The sequence below is a fragment of the Calonectris borealis genome, chromosome W, assembly GCF_964195595.1.
Source record: "Calonectris borealis chromosome W, bCalBor7.hap1.2, whole genome shotgun sequence".
In the NCBI taxonomy this organism is placed as follows: domain Eukaryota; kingdom Metazoa; phylum Chordata; class Aves; order Procellariiformes; family Procellariidae; genus Calonectris; species Calonectris borealis.
Genome location: NC_134351.1, coordinates 26268871 through 26289334, shown reverse-complemented (window position 1 = coordinate 26289334; position 20464 = coordinate 26268871). Strand labels below are relative to the sequence as shown.

The following is a 20464-nucleotide window of genomic DNA, read 5'->3' as shown; positions in this document are numbered from 1 at the left end:
TTGCAGTATATGTTCCGTGTTGTGCTGTTTATCACTGCTCAAAGCTGGGTCAAGGTTATAATTTTGCTGCACGGTGTAACACTGTTTTACAATATGATAAAATTATTGGTCGTGAATCTAATCTGGTATTTGTACTCAGCATTGCCGTCATCTCTGTACCTTGGGAGCCACCTCTCGGAAACTATTAATAATTACACTCTTTACCTTTTCTCCTCGGAGAACCAATTTATGGGGGAGACAGGGTGGGACACTTCCCCCCACTCCTTCACCTTCCCTTTCTCCTTCAGGCTATTTACAACAGTTCTTGAGAATTCTGAATATCCTTGGGATGTTCAAACAAGCATGTTCCTACTGCTATGTCTCCTGAATGTGGTTCAGGTCTTGTTTAGGGTTAAACAACTATTTAAGAATGCCATCCAGAGATCAACCCCAGCGACAGGCACTGTGGCTATTCAGACTCCGGCGACAGGCACTGCAGCTACACCAACCCCTGTGACAGGCATTGCGGCTACACCAACCCCTGTGACAGGCATTGCGGCTACTCAACTCCAGCGACAGGCACTGCAGCTACTTGTTGTGGTTTAACCCCAGCCAGCAACTAAACACCATGCAGCCACTTGCTCAACCCCCTCCTCTGGTGGGATGAGGGAGAGAATCAGGAGGGCACAAGTAGGAAAAACTCGCAGGTTGAGATAAAAACAGATTAATAATGGAAATAAAACAAAGTAGAACAGTAATAATAACAATGAGAACAACAACAATAACAGAATATACAAAGCAGGCAATGCACAATGCAACTGCTCACCGACCGCCGACTGCATGTCATGAACTGGGGGCGAGACCCCCCCACCCCTAGTTTTTATACTGAGCATGACGTTACATGGTAAGGAATACCCCACTGGCCAGCTGGGTCAACCGCGCCGGCTGTGCTCCCCCACCCCCAGCTTCCCCTGCACTTGGCAGAGCATGGGAGGCCAAAAAGTCCCTGGTGCAAGCACCACCCAGCAACAACCAAAGCATCAATAGGCCATCAACGCTCCTTTCATACCAAACCCAAAACACAGCACCCCACCCCCAGCTACTGGGAAGAAAGTTAACTCTGTCCCAGCCGGAACCAGGACACTACTCCAACTCCCGCGACAGGCACTGCGGCTACTCCAAACCTGGCGATAGGCACTGCAGCTACTCCAACCGTGGCAACAGTCACTGCAGCTGAACCAGAGAACCAACCTGTGCTAGTATCAGTCGCCCCTATACAAAAGAAGAAATACACAAGAAAATCAGCTCGTTTAGTAAGGGATGAAGATGAACCAGGGCCATCATGAGAACAGGAGGAGAAAGAGGCAGAAGCCATAAATGAGATGGTAACAACCCGATCCCTATCCCTGGGTGAGCTGCGAGATATGCGGAAAGACTTCAGTCGTCATCCAGGCGAGCACATTGTCACCTGGCTGCTCCGATGCTGGGATAACAGGGCCGGTAGCCTGGAATTAGAGGGTAGGGAAGCCAAGCAGCTGGGATCCCTTTCTAGGGAAGGGGGCATCGACAAAGCAATTGGACAAGGGGCACAAGTCCTCAGCCTCTGGAGGCGACTCCTGTCAGGCGTGAAGGAAAGGTATCCCTTCAAGGAAGATGTTATATATCGCCTAGGCAAATGGACCACTACGGAGTGAGCCTAACCGGGAATGAGTGGCAGAAGCACCCCATTGTGACTGGCCCAGAGGCTCCGTGCATCCTTGGCATAGACTACCTCAGGAGAGGGTATTTTAAGGACCCAAAAGGGTACCGGTGGGTTTTTGGTATAGCTGCCCTGGAGATGGAGGAAATTAAACAGCTGTCCACCTTGCCTGGTCTCTCAGAGGACCCTTCTGTTGTGGGGTTGTTGAAGGTCCAAGAACAACAGGTACCAATTGCTACCACAACAGTGCACCGGCGGCAATATCGCACCAACCGAGATTCCCTGATTCCCATCCTTAAGCTGATTCGTCGACTGGAGAGCCAAGGAGTGATCAGCAAGACTCGCTCACCCTTTAACAGTCCCATATGGCCAATGCGAAAGTCCAATGGAGAGTGGAGACTAACAGTAGACTACCGTGGCCTGAACGAAGTCACGCCGCCACTGAGTGCTGCCGTGCCGGACATGCTAGAACTCCAATACGAACTGGAGTCAAAGGCAGCCAAGTGGTACGCCACAATGATATCGCTAATGCATTCTTCTCAATCCCTTTGGCGGCAGAGTGCAGGCCACAGTTTGCTTTCACTTGGAGGGGCGTCCAGTACACCTGGAACCGACTGCCCCAGGGGTGGAAACACAGCCCTACCATTGGCCATGGACTGATCCACACCTCACTGGAACAGGGTGAGGCTCCGGAACACCTGCAATACATTGATGACATCATTGTATGGGGCAACACAGCAGAAGAAGTTTTTGAAAAACGGAAGAGAATAGTCCAAATCCTTCTGAAGGCCGGTTTTGCCATAAAACAAAGTAAGGTCAAGGGACCTGCACAGGAGATCCAGTTTTTAGGAATAAAATGGCAAGATGGACGTCGTCAGATCCCAATGGATGTGATCAACAAAATAACAGCCATGTCCCCACCAACTAGCAAAAAGGAAACACAAGCCGCCTTAGGTGTTATGGGCTTTTGGAGAATGCATATTCCAAATTACAGTCTGAATGTAAGCCCCCTCTATCAAGTGACCAGGAAGAAGAACAATTTCAAATGCGGCACTGAGCAACAACAAGCCTTTGAGCAAATTAAACAGGAGATAGTTCAGGCAGTAGCCCTTGGGCCAGTCTGGGCAGGACAAGATGTAAAGAATGTGCTCTACACTGCAGCCGGGGAGAATGGTCCTACCTGGAGCCTCTGGCAGAAAGCACCAGGGGAGACTCGAGGTCGACCCTTAGGGTTCTGGAGTCGGGGATACAGAGGATCCGAGGCCCGCTACACTCCAACTGAGAAGGAGATATTGGCAGCATATGAAGGGGTTCGAGCTGCTTCGGAAGTGGTTGGTACTGAAGCACAGCTCCTCCTGGCACCCCGACTGCCGGTCCTGGGCTGGATGTTCAAAGGGAGGGTCACCTCTACACATCATGCAACCAATGCTACGTGGAGTAAGTGGGTCATGCTGATCACACAACGAGCCCAAATAGGAAACCCCAGTGATCACAAACTGGCCAGAAGGCAAAGATTTTGGAATATCCCCAGAGGAGGAGGTGACGCGTGCTGAAGAGGCCCCACTGTATAATAAACTACCAGAAAATGAGAAGCAATATGCCCTGTTCACTGATGGGTCCCGTCATCTTGTGGGAAAGCATCGGAGGTGGAAAGCTGCTGTATGGAGTCCTATATGAAAAGATGCAGAAACTGCTGAAGGAGAAGGTGAATCGAGTCAGTTTGCAGAGGTGAAAGCCATGCAGCTGGCCTTGGATATTGCTGAACGAGAAAAATGGCCAGTACTTTATCTCTACACTGACTCATGGATGGTGGCAAATGCCCTGTGGGGGTGGTTGCAGCAGTGGAAGCAGAACAACTGGCAGCGCAGAGGGAAAACCATCTGGGCTGCTGCATTGTGGCAAGATATTGCTGCCCGGGTAGAGAACCTGGTTGTCAAAGTATGTCACGTAGATGCTCACGTACCCAAGAGTCAGGCCACTGAAGAACACCAAAACAAGACCAGGCTGCTAAGATTGAAGTGGCTCAGGTGGATCTGGACTGGCAACATAAGGGTGAATTATTTATAGCATGGTGGGCCCATAACACCTCAGGCCATCAAGGAAGAGATGCAACATATAGATGGGCTCGTGATCGAGGGGTGGACTTGACCATGGATGCTATTGCACAGGTTATCCATGAATGTGAAACATGCGCTGCACTCAAGCAAGTCAAGCGAGTAAGGCCTCTCTGGTATGGAGGACGATGGTTGAAATATAAATATGGGGAGGCCTGGCAGATGGATTATATCACACTCCCACAAACCCACCAAGGCAAGCGCTATGTGCTCACCATGGTGGAAGCAACCACTGCATGGCTGGAAACATATCCCATGCCACTGCCCGGAACACCATGCTGGGCCTTGAAAAGCAAGTCTTATGGCAACATGGCACCCCAGAAAGAATTGAGTCAGACAACGGGACTCATTTCCGAAACACCCTCATAGACACCTGGGCCAAAGAGCATGGCATTGAGTGGGTCTATCACATCCCCTACCATGCACCAGCCTCTGGAAAAATCGAACGATACAACAGACTGCTAAAGACTACGCTGAGGGCAATGGGTGGTGGGACATTCAAGCATTGGGACACACATTTAGCAAAAGCCACCTGGTTAGTCAACACCAGGGGATCTGCCAATCAAGCTGGCCCTGCCCAATCACAACTTTTGCATACTGTAGAAGGGGATAAAGTCCCTGTAGTGCACATAAAAAAGATGCTGGGGAAGACAGTCTGGGTTATTCCTGCCTCTGGCAAGGGAAAACCCATTCGTGGGATTGCTTTTGCTCAAGGACCTGGGTGCACTTGGTGGGTAATGCAAAAGGCTGGGGAAGTCCGGTGTGTACCTCAAGGGCATTTGATTTTGGGTGAGAATAGCCAATAAATTCGATTGTATGATGTTAATTGCTATAGAATACTGTATGTCATCACTACTATGGTTGCTATATGTCATATCAACGGTATTGCAGTAAGAATCACCCAAATTAATGAAGAATGAACTCCGATGAAACCAAGCAGTGCAGCAATGATCGAACAAGACAAGTGCAGCAGTGATGGAACCAGAACTGGTTTCAGGATGCAACAGTCCAACACCACACACCATCTCTCCTGCCCTGAAGGACTGTTATGACAGATGGAGCCCAAAGTCATGGACTAAATGAACTCAATGGACATTTTAGAGGGATGGCCCATAGACTAAGGGAATGATATCTGTGTGTATATATCAAAGGACAGGAAAAGTGGTGGTGATTAATTGGAATGTATTGGAAAGTGTGGGACTTGGACATGACGTAGATGGTATGGAATAAGGGGTGGATACTGTCCTGATTTTGGCTGGGATAGAGTTAATTTTCTTTCTGGTAGCTGGTATAGTGCTGTGTTTTGGATTTAGCATGAGAAGAATGTTGATAACACACTGATGTTTTCGTTGTTGCTAAGTAGTGCTTATACTAAGTCAAGGCCTTCTCAGCTTCTCATGCTCTACCGACTGAGATGGCTGGAGATACACAAGAAGCTGGGAGAGGGCACAGCCAGGTCAGCTGACCCAAACCGGTCAGTGGGATATTCCATACCATATGACATCATGCTTAGTATATAAACTGGGGGAGTTGGCTGGGGGGCAGCGATCGCTGCTCAGGGACTGGCCGGGCATTGGTCAACGGGTGGTGAGCAATTGCATTGTGCGACACTTATTTTGTATATTCTTTTATCATTATTATTATTATAATTTTGCCTTCCTTTTCTGTTCTATTAAACTGTCTTTATCTCAACCCATGAATATTACTTTTTTTTTCGATTCTCTCCCCTATCCCACTGGGTGGGGGGGAGTGAGCGAGTGGCTGTGTGGTGTTTGGCTGCCTGCCTGGTTAAACCACAACAGGCCACCTCTGCCATGCTTGTCCCTTCTCTTCTCCAGCCTTCAGGAACGGAAAAAAACCCGCTAATACCCCTTTTCAAAGAGAAAAAGGAGAGCGTGCCGCCGGGCGGGGTTGCCCTGCCAGCCTCACGCTGCAGCTGGCACCGCTCCGCCTTGCCCGGGACACGCGTGTGTCCGGGGCGTCTCAGCGCGGCACCCAGCGGAAGCGGTACCGCTGGCGGCCGTGCGGAAGGTGAAGGTGTTGCCCTGCGGAAAGGCCAGGGTGCGGATGCCGCCCGCCTCCCTCAGGGACGCCCGCAGGCTGCCGCCACCCTCCAGCCCCCCGCCGCCCGGGCGCGGGGCGGCGCGGCCGGTGCGCAGCCCGCGGAAAGTACCGAGCAGGCGCGGGGCCGGCCGCGGGCGCTTGGCCGTGGGGCTGTCCCCCGGGCTGTCCCCCAGGCTCCGCAGGGCGGCGTGGCACTTCTCCGACACCTTCCGCAGCACGGCGCCTCCTCCCACGGCTCCGGCCGCCCGCGCCTGCCCCAGCTCCCGGCCGGGGCGGCGGCGGCGGGAGAAGGAAGAGGAAGAGGAGGAGGAAGGGCCACCCCGTCGGCGCACTGCGGGAGCAGCGCGACTTCTACGGGCTGTGCCGCGCCCCTCCGCACCGCACCATCCCGCACCGCCCTGCCCCGAACCAAACCACGCTGTCCTGGCCTGCACGCCTCACACCGCACCACACTGTCCTGCACTGCTCCTTCCCGCACCGCACCATCCCATCCCACACCTCACTGCTCTGCCCCACACTGCCCCATCCCGCACTGCCCTGCCCCAAACCAAACCATGCTGTCCTCCACTGCCCTGCACCATCCCACACTGCTTTACCCCACCCCACACCACCCCGATCCACACTGCTCTGATCCACCCTGTCCTACCCCACCCCACCCACACCACACACTGCCCTGCCCTGCCCCACACCACCCTGTCCCGTGCCACACCGACCCACACTGCACCACCCCATCCCACCCTACACCTCCTTACCCCCGCCCTGCATGGCCCTGTCCCACCCTGCACTGCTTGGCCTAACCCTGCACCCTGTCCCCCACCGCACCCCCACACCGCACTGTCCCCCAGGGACCAGCTGGGCCATGGGGCAGCCAGGCCAGATGGGGCAGCAGCACTCATGTCAAGGACAGTGGCCAGCTGCCTGGCCTGGCTCACCAGCTCCTTCAGCTGCACGTTGCTCTCTCACAGCGTCGCCAGCTCTTCCTGCCTCTGCATGAGGGTCTCCTGCAGCTGTGAAGGACAAGTGGGTACAGGGCGATCGGGACAGCCCCACCACCCAGGGGCCGGGGGATGCTCACACCGGGGCTGTGCAACTGTCTCAGTGGGACGCGAGGGTGAGAAACCCAGCACAGGCCCTTGGGGAGGGCTTGGGGATCCCTACCTGGCTGTTTGCCTCCAGGGCATCTCCCAGTGCTTTCTGGTGCTGGTCCACCAGATCCCTCCAGCACAGCTCGGGGGAAGGCAGGCGCTGCAGGGGCATCTGTGCCAGCGTGCTGCTCTCCGGCTGCAGGGTGCAGGGGCCAAAGACCACCTCCTCGCCAAGTGAGAAATCAAAGTCGGCACAGTCCAGTGGCAGTGGCATTGAGGTGGATGCATCTGGAGGGAAGAGCTGCAGGCGTTAGGGCAGAGGAGGTTTTCACATCCTCTCTTCCTCCCAACCCTAGCGCTCCATCCTGGTTCTGAGCATCTCCCCAAGCCGGTATGTCCCGACATGCTTTTACTCTACTGCAGCAGCTGTGCACCCTAAACCTGTTTGGATTTCATTTCTATGACTGAACACAGCATGACTGCTGATGTGCACACGCAGGCGTGTTTGGCTCAGGTAAGGAAAAATATCTACTTGCCAGATAAAATCATTGACAGCATCTCTGAACTCCTGGAAATCAAACTCCGGTCCATCCTGGAAGCTGGGACCCTGGGAGGGGCGAAGGAAACGTGCCCATGAGCAGAGCCCAGGGCTCAGACATGCCCGCCACTGCCCCGAGTGCTCTGACACTGACTGCTGCCTGCACCCCACCACCTCCCCATGGCCCTAGCACCCCAGGACGCCTGTCCCCTGCCCTGCCCTCGCCACCCCCCGCCTGGCACGGGCCCCAGGGAGGACAGGGTGAGTCACAGGCCCATGGGTCGTCATCTGCGGGGATGCAGGCCCCCAGGCCCCTGAGCCAGCTCCTCGGGGAGTGCCTGAAGCGGAGAGCTCTACCGGCATCTGCCTGAACCCCCTCCCACCTGCCAGGTGCCCCACAGGGCTGTGGCTACTGCTGAAGAGCTGAGCCAAGGGACAGCGCTTAGCAAAACCCCCGGGCACCTTACAAACATGCTGACAAACATATCTAACATGTGAGGTGAGATGAGACGCTGTCCTCCACTGTGCCCATTTCACAGGTGGTAAGCCTGAGGCCAGGCAGGCTGCCAGCACCCATCAGCTTGAGGGGGCCACCCCCCCGGGTGTCCTGTGCTGGGGGTGGCCAAGTGAGCCACGAGGGGCCTGCCCCAGCTGGGGGTTACCTGCTGTGGGGTGGCAGGGCCAGCCAGGGCAGCAGGAAGGATGGGGGCACACACTGCCAAATCCTGCCAGTCGATGGTGGTGAGGGCTGGGGACAGTGAGAGACAGAGGTGAGGAGCCCGGGCAGGGATAGGCATGGCCGGGGGGGTCACGGTGGTGGTGGTGGGAGCACAGGTGGGGGGCATCCTTGAGGGGCATGGCAGGGGAGCGTGGCCGGGGTTGGGCACGGCGGGGGGAACGGTGTGGGGGTCACGGCCTGGGTGGGCAGGGCTCCCCGCCGCGGACAGACTCACCGAGGGCGGGGCCGGCGGGGCGCCGCTGCAGCGCAGGCGGGGCGGGGGCGCACGGGTGCTCAGCGCCGCCGGGGGGGTCCCCGCCGTCCCCTCGCCGGGCCGGGCCGGGCCGGCTTCTTGGCGAGGCGGGTGGGCGGGCCCTGGACCCTGTTGGGGCAGATAGAATCATAGAATCATACAGGTTGGAAAAGACCTCTAAGATCATCGTGTCCAACCGTCAACCCAACACACCATGCCCGCTACACCATGTCCCTAAGTGCCTCATCTACACGTCTTTTAAATACTTCCAGGGATGGTGACTCCACCACTTCCCTGGGCAGCCTGTTCCAAGGCCTGATCACTCTTTCAGTAAAGAAATTTCTCCTAATGTCCAATCTAAACCTCCCTTGGTGCAACTTGAGGCCATTTCCTCTTGTCCTATCGCTAGTTACTTGGGAGAAGAGACCAACACCCACCTCACTACAACCTCCTTTCATGCTGTCGCGGCGCCCCCGGCTCCAGCGGGCGCCCTCCGCCCCGCTCGGCACCGCCCCGCGGGCAGGGGCGCGGGCGCGCAGCAGGGGCGTGGGGGGCCGGGACCATGCCGCGGGCTGCCCGCCCGTCCGCCTTCCCTCTGCCGGGGCGCGGAAACCTCCCGCCTCCTCCCCGGGCCGCGTCGGCTACTCCCGCGCCTCCGGAGCCCTTCCCCGCGCCCGCCGGGCCGGGGTGGGTCGAGGGGGACTGTCCTGGACGGAAACCCGAGAAGAGGCGCTGCCGGTGGGCGAAGGCTCCCGCTGCCGAGGCCCCTTCGCCGAGGTGGGGGGAGCCCGGCGGGGAAAGCGAGCCCCGGCCGTCCCCCCTGCCAGCACCTCGGTCCCCCAGCCCCCTCCAAGGGTCCCCTGCTGTGCTGCATGTGGGCGTCAATTTACAGGCTTAGCTTTTTTTTTTTTTTAAAGGATATTTATTAAATTCTAGGGTTAGGGGCCGTCAACGTTAAAAGCATAAGGTGGGGGCAGGGAAAAAAAAGAGAAACCAGCCCACAGCATCTTGAATTTACTCAGCCACATACTGGGAAAGGGTCCCCCCATTGCACACCAAGGGCCACTCCTTCCTACACTTGCTGTGTGTGGGTGGCTTCTACGCCGAGCCCAGCTGAAATCACCGACAGGACTGGCGGAGGTTAAACTGACCCTTAACCTGTTGTGATGGGCTTGTAGGTATTTTCTGTCCCAGCAGTTTGGACAAGGAGTTATCTTTCCCAGTTCTGCATGAACACTTGAAGCCAGATAGGGCACTGAACTCAGTTTAGTGTGCAATTCACCCATTCTCTGCTGCCTTGAAAGGCAAGCATCTCAGAGGGCAACTTATGAACTGTAGAGGCTTTAGATGCTTATGTGAAAGGAAGAGGACAAGGTTTCTCCACAATTTTGGTCTTCTTACAGTTCTCCATTCTGCAGTGCTGAAAAGGAAAATGGATCCATCAATACAAACTGCTGCGCAAAGAAACTCTCACAATTGGCTACAACCTTTCCTCCAAAGGGCACTCTTGAGCTATCAGAGGTGGGGATCCTGAAAAGGCACATTCAAAATATCAGCAAGAATGCCCTACTCGCACTGAGGAGTCACTTGTATCCCAGTCTTCCTTGGCACGTACCTACAGCATGAACATTGCCACAGGGCAGCTTGGGCCCTGGCAGGCAGGCAGTAAAAGGAACAGGGCTGGTGTTGTGACCCTAAGCAGAGTGAAGTAAAAAATACAGGCAGTATCCCAAGGAAAAGCAGAGAACAAATGGGTGAACCGAGGTTATCAAGAACAGAAGCCAGTGGGATACTGACCACTGCTGCACCCCGTGAGCTGCACCGGAATGTGCACACAATGAACCCAGGCACAGCTCACTTTCAGCAGCTCGGGTACATTACAGAAACAGGCTCGTATGGGTTTTGAGCCCCATGACTGGCCAGCCTAGGTGTAAGGCCAGGAACCGAATACTTGATGAAACAGTGCAGGTCACATGGGAGATGGCAAGCCAGGGGTTGCAGGCAGGAGACATGGCCAGCAAGAAGCAGAACAGAAAGGCACATGATGAACAAAAAAGGGGCTCTCCGAGGGAAAGTGAAAGACAGAAAGGTCCAGTCTCGTAGCTCCCCTCTGCCAAGGCAGGGTCCCTCTACTACACTTTCCTGACCGATGCCTGCCTAATCTGTGTAGGGCACCCCCCTCCCCACCACGGAAAGCCCAAGGTGCCCAAGCATGCAAGCGCTAAGGCTTTGTTATCTGTAGGCTCGTGAGCCCTGTTTCACCCAGAGCCAGCATCTTGTACCCCATCCCCTATGGAGAGAGAGCAGGTCAATGCCCCCTCTCTGTACCTAGGAAGCACGTGTCCTCCCACGAGGCCCTCACCCCCAGCATGGCAGCAGGCTACCATCGGTGCTAGGGGGCCCGGCACGCACCTTGCTCTGCTGGGGAAGAACAGCGCCAGGCCATGCGATAGGAGTTGGGGACATCACTGCTACAGGGATGGGGATGCGGGCTGCCACAAGGATGGCGAGGAAGGTCGAGCTCTCTGCTGTACAGGTTAGGAAGGCCAAGCCACTGCTAGGAGGTTGTGACCGGGACAGGTGAGGGATTTTGGCGAAGCCACTGCTATTGGGATGGGGGAGCAGGTGAGGATGGTGTCCCAGGGCCCTAGGAAAGGCCAGGCCACTACGGCAGGGAACGCACAGCGGGGGCTGGCAAAGCCCCTGCTACTGGGGGAGGAGGGAAGCCAGGTGGCTTCTACAGGGGCCTGAGGGGAAGCCAGGCCGCTGCTGTGGGGGATGAGGCGGGCGGGGGGGGGGGGGAAGTGACAGGCTCCACTATGAGGGTCTGTGGGGAGGCCAGGTGCCCCTATAGGGTCGCAGGAGGAGGCCGGGCGGCACTATAGGTGCCTGTGGGGAAGCCGGGCCTCTCTATAGCGGGGGTGGGGGTGCGGGAACGACTCTCACCTGCGGCCGCCTCGGCGTGCACCTCGCTACAAGATGGCGGCCGGCGCGAGGCGCGCGCGCAGGGATGGCGGAGGTGGTGCGCACCTCCCTGGCACCGCCCCCACCTGGCGTCACTCCGGCGCTATAACGTCACAGCGGCGTCCCTGCGGTCCGGACCCCGGCTCTGCCAGTGCGGCCGCATCGGCTCCGCGTGATGGGTGACGGCAGCTGCCGGTCCGCCCCGGGCCTCGGGAGCTGGAGGAGGCAAGAGGCGGTGCGGCTGCTCCACGGGACAGTGTCCGGTGCCCTCCCAGCATGGGCAGCCCTGCCCTGCTCTCCCTTGCACCGGCCATGCCAGATGCCTCCATGTGCACCCACACAAGGACACGTGTGAGTGCATTTGTGTGAAGAACTTGGTTCTCATGGTGTTGCTGAAGCAGTCTCAAACTACTCCCCATTACCCGACCAGGAGGAATATTAAGTCCCAGCGTGGTCCCAGGGCCAGCAGAGCTTCCCAGGCACCCAGAGAGCTTTCTGCAGGCTTGCAGCCCCACCGTTGTTTGCCCAGAGATGAGCTTGCTGACCAGGTGAGAGTACTGGCTCCACAGTGGGAGCATACAGACAGCCAAGCCCCTCTGGACTTCCCTGCTAGGATCCTGCCCCATTCCTGCAGGGCTCCCAGGTCACACACAGCTGGTCCGTTTCTTACCAAGCAGGAGTGTTTGGGACCCTCCCAAAAGCATGACCTCAAGTCAAAGAGATCTTTGTGCTAGGAGAAACTCCAGACTCTAGCCTGACCAGTCAAGGCACAGATAACACTCCTCTGAACAAGAAAGGACCAGCCACAGGCTCTGGCTTGTAGCAGCCACTTAGGTAAGCAGTGGCAGGATGAAGGCAAGATCTGCTCCCTCCTCCCAGCACAGGGATGGGAGAACTGCCTGGGGGAAAAGCCTCATCAGGCCAGATTCCCCTGGGCGCAGGCAGTTCACATGAACAGAAACAGCAGGAAGAGCACATACTGCAGCCCAGGGAAGGCTGCGGGACTGGAAGGGATTTACTTGCCCTTGGCCCAAGGCTGAAACCACTATACCAGGAGCCACCAGCAATCTCCTACAAGCTGTCATGAGGTCTCCACAGTTCACTGCTTGGGGAAAACCACACGGGGAGGGACAGTCAGTCTGTGCCACAGCTGCCCCCAGGGGAGGAAGAGACAACCCAGTTAGCATTTCAGGACTTTACTATGGTCCACAGTAAGAGCAGAAAGGGATTTTTAATTATGTTACAAACCAAAACGTATTTCATGGAAGTGCAAGATTTGCAAACAGTGGCATATTAAGGAGTAGCGTGGCTTCGATTTGGGGCTGACACAGTGCAGCCACAGAGCCAGGGTGCCCCCAAGAGCCTGCAATATCACTCGCAGCATGCTCACGACAAGTGGAAAGATGCCAAGACAAGACAACAGGGTACAAGCTGTGCTGCAGCCTCTCCTGAGAGATGCAAGGCCAGCAGGGTCCCCAGGGTTCTCTGGGCTCTGCCATCACTCTGCCACAGGTTTTGCTTCCTTGGCCATTTCCAGCCGCGTCAGTATTTCATTCCACTGGACGAACTGCTTGGAGAGAAGCAGGGTCTAGACATGTCTCTTAAGGAAAGAGATGTGGAAACTTCAGGGAAGAAACCAAGGTCAGAGCACAGCCTGAGACTGCCCTGGCAGCCCAACAGCACCATTACAATCCCGATTCCTTGGGAGAGGAAGAGACCTGGGGCACCAGGCTGTAGAAAGCCTGCACGGACTCAAACCATCCAGGCCTTGAGCCATTGCACAGCACCAAACACCGATGGGAGTCCAGGAAGCACTTCTGAACACTGCGTAGCACTGCATTTCAAGGGGCTTTCTACAGAAAAGAGCAGAGCTCCCTACCCACTGTGGTTTTAGGACGTGTCTCAGCACTGGGATCCTAACACGCCCAGGATTAGCCGCTATTTGGCTCAGGCAGGTCACAGAGACCAGCAGCCACCTGACAGAGATACCAACGTCCAGCTGGCCAGCACAAGCTCTGCACCAGCGCATAGGCTGCACTGCTCCTTCATGCCGAGCTGCACTGTGAGCGGATCCAGCACAGAGGCTCTGGCTCGCAGGTGGCACCCTGCCCTTCCCGTCTCAGAGAGACAGGCAGTTCTGGACCTCATCTCTGCTCCCAAGAGGAGTATGACAGGGACATAGGCATCACCACGCCAGAAAGGGCACTGGCCATTAAACCCAGGGCTGGGGATCGCCTGCTTCCAACAATATCTGATGGGGCGAGACAGCCCAGGAGACAGGCGGGCAGTTCAGTTGCGTCAGGCCCAAGGCTCAAAGGATACCATTTTGTTGTAGTCTTCAAGGAGCGTCTTGACACTGTTGGTGAGATCTTGACACTGTTCCTGCGAAGAGGGGAGCCTCAGTGAGCAAGCAATAAATGAGCCGAAGGACATCTGTCCTCCCAGTCCCTGACGGCACAGGGGGAAACTCATCCAAGGCCAGTACTGAGATTAGAGCTCAGACCCTGGCTGTGGCCATTCATTGCAGCTGGAAGGGTTTCAACAGTCAAGAGAAAGGTTACAGAGAAACACCCAAGCTCATGAAGCGCCAAAGTCATGGGCTTTGCACTACTGCCTGCCTCTCCTCAGCACCCGTACTTTGCTTGCCCCAGAATGGAAACTCACAGCAAAATGCTGAAAGGGGGCATTAGGCGCTGCCCAGGTGTGCTCAAATGGGGAAGGAAAGGGCGAAGAGACCAGGTGACAGTATCAACAGCCTTCCAGAGACTGGGACACTGGAGGAGTGCAACGCTTTACCTCAGTGTCTCGGTGAGAGGGGGAATGCCAGCTGATTAAACCCACCACTGCTTATTAAGTGTCACTCAAACCTCTGTTTTGAGCAGGCTTATGGTAGGCAAAGCGCTTTTCCAACTCAGACTCAGTTTTCAGAAATCCTAGCTAGTTCCCCCCCCAAATTGCTTAAACCTCTTTAAAACTGCAGCATGAATATCCTGGACAAGATGGGGAAAAAAAACTGCTGTAAATGAGCAATTCAAACAATTGCAAATACAGGGGCGTCAGTACAGCCACTAACAAGTGGTTCCTTCCCCCTGCTAATCAAGACTGTCAAGAATATTCACACTACCTGCTGCTGTATGTGGATTTGAGAGAGTCGCTGTAGTTTGGATGCATGGTCAGGAACCGCTGAAAGCACAGAAGAGAAATCCATTTTGTTTGTTTTACATCACATGGGATTAGTTACCAAAATAAAGACCATTCCTTAGAATCATAGAATCGTTAAGGTTGGAAAAGACCTCTAAGATCATCGAGTCCAACCGTCAACCCAACACCACCATACCCACTACACCATGTCCCTAAGCGCCTCATCTACACGTCTTTTAAATACTTCCAGGGATGGTGACTCAACCACTTCCCTGGGCAGCCTGTTCCAAGGCCTGATCACTCTTTCAGTAAAGAAATTTTTCCTAATGTCCAATCTAAACCTCCCCTGGCGCAACTTGAGGCCATTTCCTCTCGTCCTATCACTAGTTACTTGGGAGAAGAGACCAACACCCACCTCGCTACAACCTCCTTTCAGGTAGTTGTAGAGCGCGATGAGGTCTCCCCTCAGCCTCCTCTTCTCTAGGCTAAACAGTTCCAGTTCCCTCAGCTACTCCTCATAAGACTTGTGCTCCAGGCCCTTCACCAGCTTCGTTGCCCTTCTCTGGACACGCTCCAGCACCTCAATGTCTTTCTTGTAGTGAGGAGCCCAAAACTGAACACAGTATTCGAGGTGCGGCCTCACCAGTGCCGAGTACAGGGGCACAATCACCTCCCTGCTCCTGCTGGTCACACTATTCCTAATACAGGCCAGAATGCCATTGGCTTTCTTGGCCACCTGGGCACACTGCCGGCTCATGTTCAGCCGGCTGTCAACCAGCACCCCCAGGTCCTTTTCCTCCTGGCAGCTTTCCAGCCACTCTTCCCCAAGCCTGTAGCGTTGTCTGGGGTTGTTGTGACCCAAGTGCAGGACCTTACACTTGGCCTTGTTGAACCTCATACAGTTGGCCTCAGCCCATCGATCCAGCCTGTCCAGGTCCCTCTGCAGAGCCTTCCTACCCTCCAGCAGATCAACACTCCCGCCCAGCTTGGTGTCATCTGCAAACTTACTGAGGGAGCACTCGATCCCCTCGTCCAGATCGTTGATAAAGATATTGAACAAGACCAGCCCCAAAACTGAGCCCTGGGGAACACCGCTCGTGACCGGCCGCCAACTGGATTTAACTCCGTTCACCACAACTCTCTGGGCTCGGCCGTCCAGCCAGTTTTTTACCCAGCGAAGAGTGTACCTGTCTAAGCCATGAGCCTTCTCCATGAGCACATCACAGCAGAACTCCGCTCACTGAATGCAAGTGCCACAGACCACAAACACACCTTTTATACCATAAAAAAACCCTAGCTACACTGTACATTAAATATCAAGTTTATTTGCTAACTGCTTCTGAATGGCAAGAGTTAGGGGATGCCTGCACTGGGGGCTACTCAAGAGCTACATCAGAGTAAACTACTTGGATGAACGTTATGGCAAGCAATTAAAAAGGCATCTCTGCCTACACCAGGAGCAGGGATGTTCTGGACATAAACCAGCTCATAAGCAATAGGCAGGAGTGGCTCCACAGCCTGGTGACTGTACACAGTGCTCACTCTCTTTGCCAAGCCACAGGTCTCTAACCTACTTCCTAACCTACTCTATCACCTCCTTGGCCTTGATGCAGGAGCCACATTTCCACCCCACCAGTGCTGGGTGACAGCTACAGCACTCAGCAGTGCTCTGCATGACGTTGCACACTTCCGACAGAGATCAGGCATGGGATGTTAGAGCAGCATGAGGGAGGAGCAGACATACCACTAAGTTTGTACCTACTTTACACCAGGTTGTGTGCTTAGCTGTCCTCTACTCAAGTCTGAGGCTCAAGAAGAAAAAAAAAACCCAACAGGATAGGCAGCAGCTTGGGGGGTGGCATTTGCAGCTTAAACTTGTGGAAGAACATGCATACCTTGGATACTAGCACTTTCCAAGATGGGCTGGAGGTTCTTCACCTGCTCCAGAAGGGCTGCTCGGGAAGGAATAACCTGCTCCTCTGATTGGGGAGGGACAAGAAGGAACATCAGTAAATACAAGACGCTGCTTTGGCTTTTCACAAAGACTGGCGAGGTAACTTTGGATTAATGGGTACAAATTGGTTTTCTAAACCATTCACACCTAACACACCAGAGAACAGCTTGGCAAACATAGAGCATCTCATAGCCAAAGCTAGAGCAAAGTCACAAAAACCTCCAACTGCAGACTCTAAAGTCTCCGAGGGGCAAGTGCTCTTAAACAGGTCAACCATAGCCCACCCCCCAAGGGTGGTTTGTCCTGCTCCAAACTGATGATCAAAGAGCTGGGACTGACACTTGTATTCCAGCTTCCCTTTTCCAGTTGATCTAGCTATACAGAAAGGGGCTTTTTTATGATTTTATTTAGACTTTTGTGTTGTTCACCACTGGATTCTCATTCACACCAACTTAAGGCAGGAGAATCTCCAAGTTTCATTTGCAGACAAGGCTGAACCAAATTCTTTGGGGCAAAAGAGGATAAGGCTATAAGGTGTTTAATATACATCCAAAGGTCTTCAATTTTTGTCACAGCCTAGAGAGTATTAGAAATGGGGTGAGGAAAACTGTTCTAGCTCCAGTTTTTCTTTTCAAGCTTTTATTAATTCGGGGTTAAACTGATCAATACTAGAAAGATCAGAACTGATAAAACTGCAGCATGGACACGCACAAGGGAGCACTAAGGGTGACAGGCATCCTTGTACAAACCATCTCTCTGAGAGCTCTAAAGAGGATGCCTTGCCATATCTTTACAACTAAAGAAAAGAAATATATCCCAATCCAGCTTATGTAAAAGACGACTTTTGCAGTGCTAAAAAAAAAAAAAAAAATACCAAACCCTGTCTCCTCTCATTTCATGCCATACCTGCCAAGATGAACTGCAACTTCATGGCATCTGGAACAGCCATCCTATCAATATACTGAGGGTCAAGGTATTTTATTACATCTTCAACTAGAGTGAAAAATAGGTTTGGAGACAAGTAGTAGGAGAGATGTTATTGCCTTTACAGGTGCAATTCCCCCCCACGCTATATATCAGGTTACTTTGTAAACACTGCCCATTTAGGGTCATTTTTCTTCAGATTCATGAATTTCTACAGCACTCAAAAACAGGTGACTTTGGAACACTGTGACCAAGAACTTACAAATGGCTCAAGCCAAGTAACTGTTTCGTTACAGACACCTGCAACACTTGCTTTTTATTTGGCTAACAATATTAGAGGTGAGTGAAATCTGCTTCTTCCTGCCCTTGAAATAAAACCAGGAAATAGCCCTCCATCCTTAAAATTATCTACAAATACACAGTTTACATGTTTATACCAAACAGCCACTGCAGCTTTGGACCACAACAACCCTCCCTACGCAGCCTGCTCCTTCTGTGATACCAGACAGCAAAATTTGGCCAAAAGACAACTTTGCAGGACAAAGCACCACTCTGGTGTCCATTCCCAATATCCCCCAGTTCAGAGTCGGCTCCCCAGATCCATCCACCAGTGGCTGCGTGTGATCCTTATCGCTCCCACCACACACACAGGGGAGAGCTGCTCTAGCATGCCCAAGAAGTCCAAGCATGCAAGAAGCCATTTCAGGAGCTCACGCTCCAACAACCCTTGAGGGCTGCATTTCAGGCAGAGTAAATTGCTGTGCTGATGTAGGCAGACATAAAGCAAATAACAGGTTGCAGCAGCCCATTTCCCACCCCAACAGCTGAGCAGGAGAAGCGCAAACAGAAAGACACCCCACTTGCTTACTTCTCTGCCAAACACACAAAACAAGAGCCCAAAATCAAAGGGGCTCACACAGAGAGCGTGGAAAGGATTTTTGTTTAGAGGAGCAAACACAGGGGTTTCAAGCTTCCCTGCCCCTCCCCCCCCCCGAGGCCGCTCACTTTTCTTAAACAGGATTTTGATCCTCTCCCTCTTGCCGGCGATATTGCTCAGCGCCACCTGCACCTTCACCAGCTCATCCGCCACCTGCAGGGGCACAAAGGAAGGGGACGGACTCATCAGACCCCGCCGGGCCGAGGCGTCTCGCTCCGGGCCGGGCCCCCGGGGGGCCAGAGCCGTCCCCCGAGCGCTGCGGGACCTCCCGGCACCTTGCGCGGCCTACAAATCCCGTCGCCGACACGCTGCTCTAGCTCCTCCAATCGCCACTGCAGCCGCCGCAGCTCCACCACCCCCACCGCCATCTTGCCGCCGGCCGGAAAGAGCCGCGCGCCACTTCCGCCCCGCCCCTCCCCGTTGTCATGGCTAGGGGCTCCGTTGCTAGGGGCCGCCGTTGCCGTGGAGACGGAGCTCCCCGGGCCGGGAAGGGGTGATGGAGCCGGGAGGGTGGGAAGGGGGGAGGCGGCTCCCGGGGAGTGGGGCGGGAGGTGCGAAGCCCCTGTAAGAGGCAAGGAGGGGAGACTGCAGCTGGTCGATGGTGATTTGCACTGCAGAGGGAGGCGTGCAGGCGTCCCGCCACCCAGGCGGTCGATCGCTGCTTCGTTCCAGCGTGGTCCTTCAGGAAAGAGGCGCTCGGGTGTATTAAAAGAAATAGCTATAGTGATCTACGGGCCGTGTGGATGCAGGGCCTTTGAAATCCAGGAGGCTGCCGTGGGCTTTCCCCCAAGCCTTGGCCTGCCTGGGTTCACCTTTCTCCTATCGACCACCGCAGGTGACGCTCACTAGAAAATGAGATGCTAATGAATGCAGCAGCCAACCCCAGCCCCACCACTGCCTGCAATTGGCACTCACAATTACAAGGATCCCTCAAAGAGATGAGATGAATTCTTGGTAGCAGCATCCACCACAGAGGAAAGTCCAGAGACTTTCCAAACTGTGGAGGGAGAAGTTCAGGAGCCTCCAAAGCACCTTGTGATGTTCCCTGCACCCCAGGGCTCAGCCTGCTGCTGCCCCATCATGCCCATGTAGCCTCAGCAGTGCCAGAGCTGCCCCAGGCTGGAGGGCAGTCTCTGTCCCTCTTGGGCTGCGAGCATGGGGCTGGGTGTTGCACCACCATGCCCCAGGCACCAGGGAACCCCTGGTAGGGGTCCCAGGTCAGGCTCTTAGGTCAAAACCATCTGCTAATAGAAAATACTTCGTTAGCGTGGCTGGTGATGTCAGCTGCATGGCTTTGGGGACCCTCCCAGTGCCCGTTGCAGAGAGCAAAACCCACTGTGCCCTGAAAAAGAATCGTCCTTCTAGATACGTTCCTGCAGGGAGTTGTATGGGGCTGCCAGGCTGTAGGAGGGAGCTGTGGGGTGGCCCAGGGCCCCAGCAACCCCTATGGCCCCCCAAATCTCCCTGGAGGAGCTATGCAGAGCATTCGGGCAGGAGGAGCAGGCTGAGGCCCTGTGCGCTCTGCCTTTCTTCCCAGGGATCAATAGCTGGGCTGTGGGAGAGGCATCCTCAGAGGGGAAGAGCTGCACTTTGTTCCACAAAAGTGACAATATTAGAAACAGCCTCATTAGCAGAAGTGGCTGGGGGCTGCAGCAGGGGCTGGGGGCTGCGCACATAGTGCTGCTCTGTGTTTAGAGGATACTGGCTCTACCGTGACCTGTGCCCAGAGTGGTGGGCGATGCCCACGAATATGCAAATCCCTGTGCTAGAGGGCCACAGATAACCCACCCCCCCAAGGTGAGAAATCCAGGCAGTCCTGGGACTCAGGCACTCGGGGGGGCTTTAGGGTTGGAGGACATCCACCCTTTAGGGTCCCATCTAGCCCGTGAGCCTTGGAGCAGGGCTGAAGCCACAGCACTGGCTGCCCACAACCCAGCATGGTGCACGGCGAATCTGCTCCCCGCTCCTTGGGGCTGAGAGGAGGGCTCCGACCCTGTCCCCATCCCTGGAGCCTGCAGTGGCACACTTATGCCATGGACACCTGCCCCCAGCCTGGTGCTGAGGCCAGATCCAGCACTCCTCCTGCTAGGCTGG

General features: G+C 54.9%; 1 protein-coding gene and 1 pseudogene across 2 annotated transcripts; both read right to left on the bottom strand.

Moving 5' to 3' along the window:
- Positions 1 to 5775: 5775 nt before the first annotated feature.
- LOC142074837 (multicilin-like) lies at positions 5776 to 7215 on the bottom strand (annotated as a pseudogene).
- Positions 7216 to 12609: 5394 nt separating this feature from the next.
- LOC142074672 (dynactin subunit 3-like) lies at positions 12610 to 18762 on the bottom strand. 2 transcript variants are annotated; one of them, XM_075135451.1, is made up of 7 exons: positions 18646 to 18762; positions 18439 to 18523; positions 17416 to 17502; positions 16451 to 16534; positions 14539 to 14597; positions 13737 to 13796; positions 12610 to 13002 (listed from the first exon to the last, which is right to left on the bottom strand). In XM_075135451.1, the coding sequence occupies exons 1-7, from the start codon at positions 18736 to 18738 to the stop codon at positions 12913 to 12915; spliced, it is 558 nt and encodes a 185-aa protein (XP_074991552.1). In that variant the 5' UTR covers positions 18739 to 18762; the 3' UTR covers positions 12610 to 12912. The 2 variants fall into 2 exon arrangements, with proteins under 2 accessions (XP_074991552.1, XP_074991551.1); XM_075135450.1 differs by lacking the exon at positions 17416 to 17502 and having other exon boundaries at positions 18646 to 18740.
- Positions 18763 to 20464: the final 1702 nt, after the last annotated feature.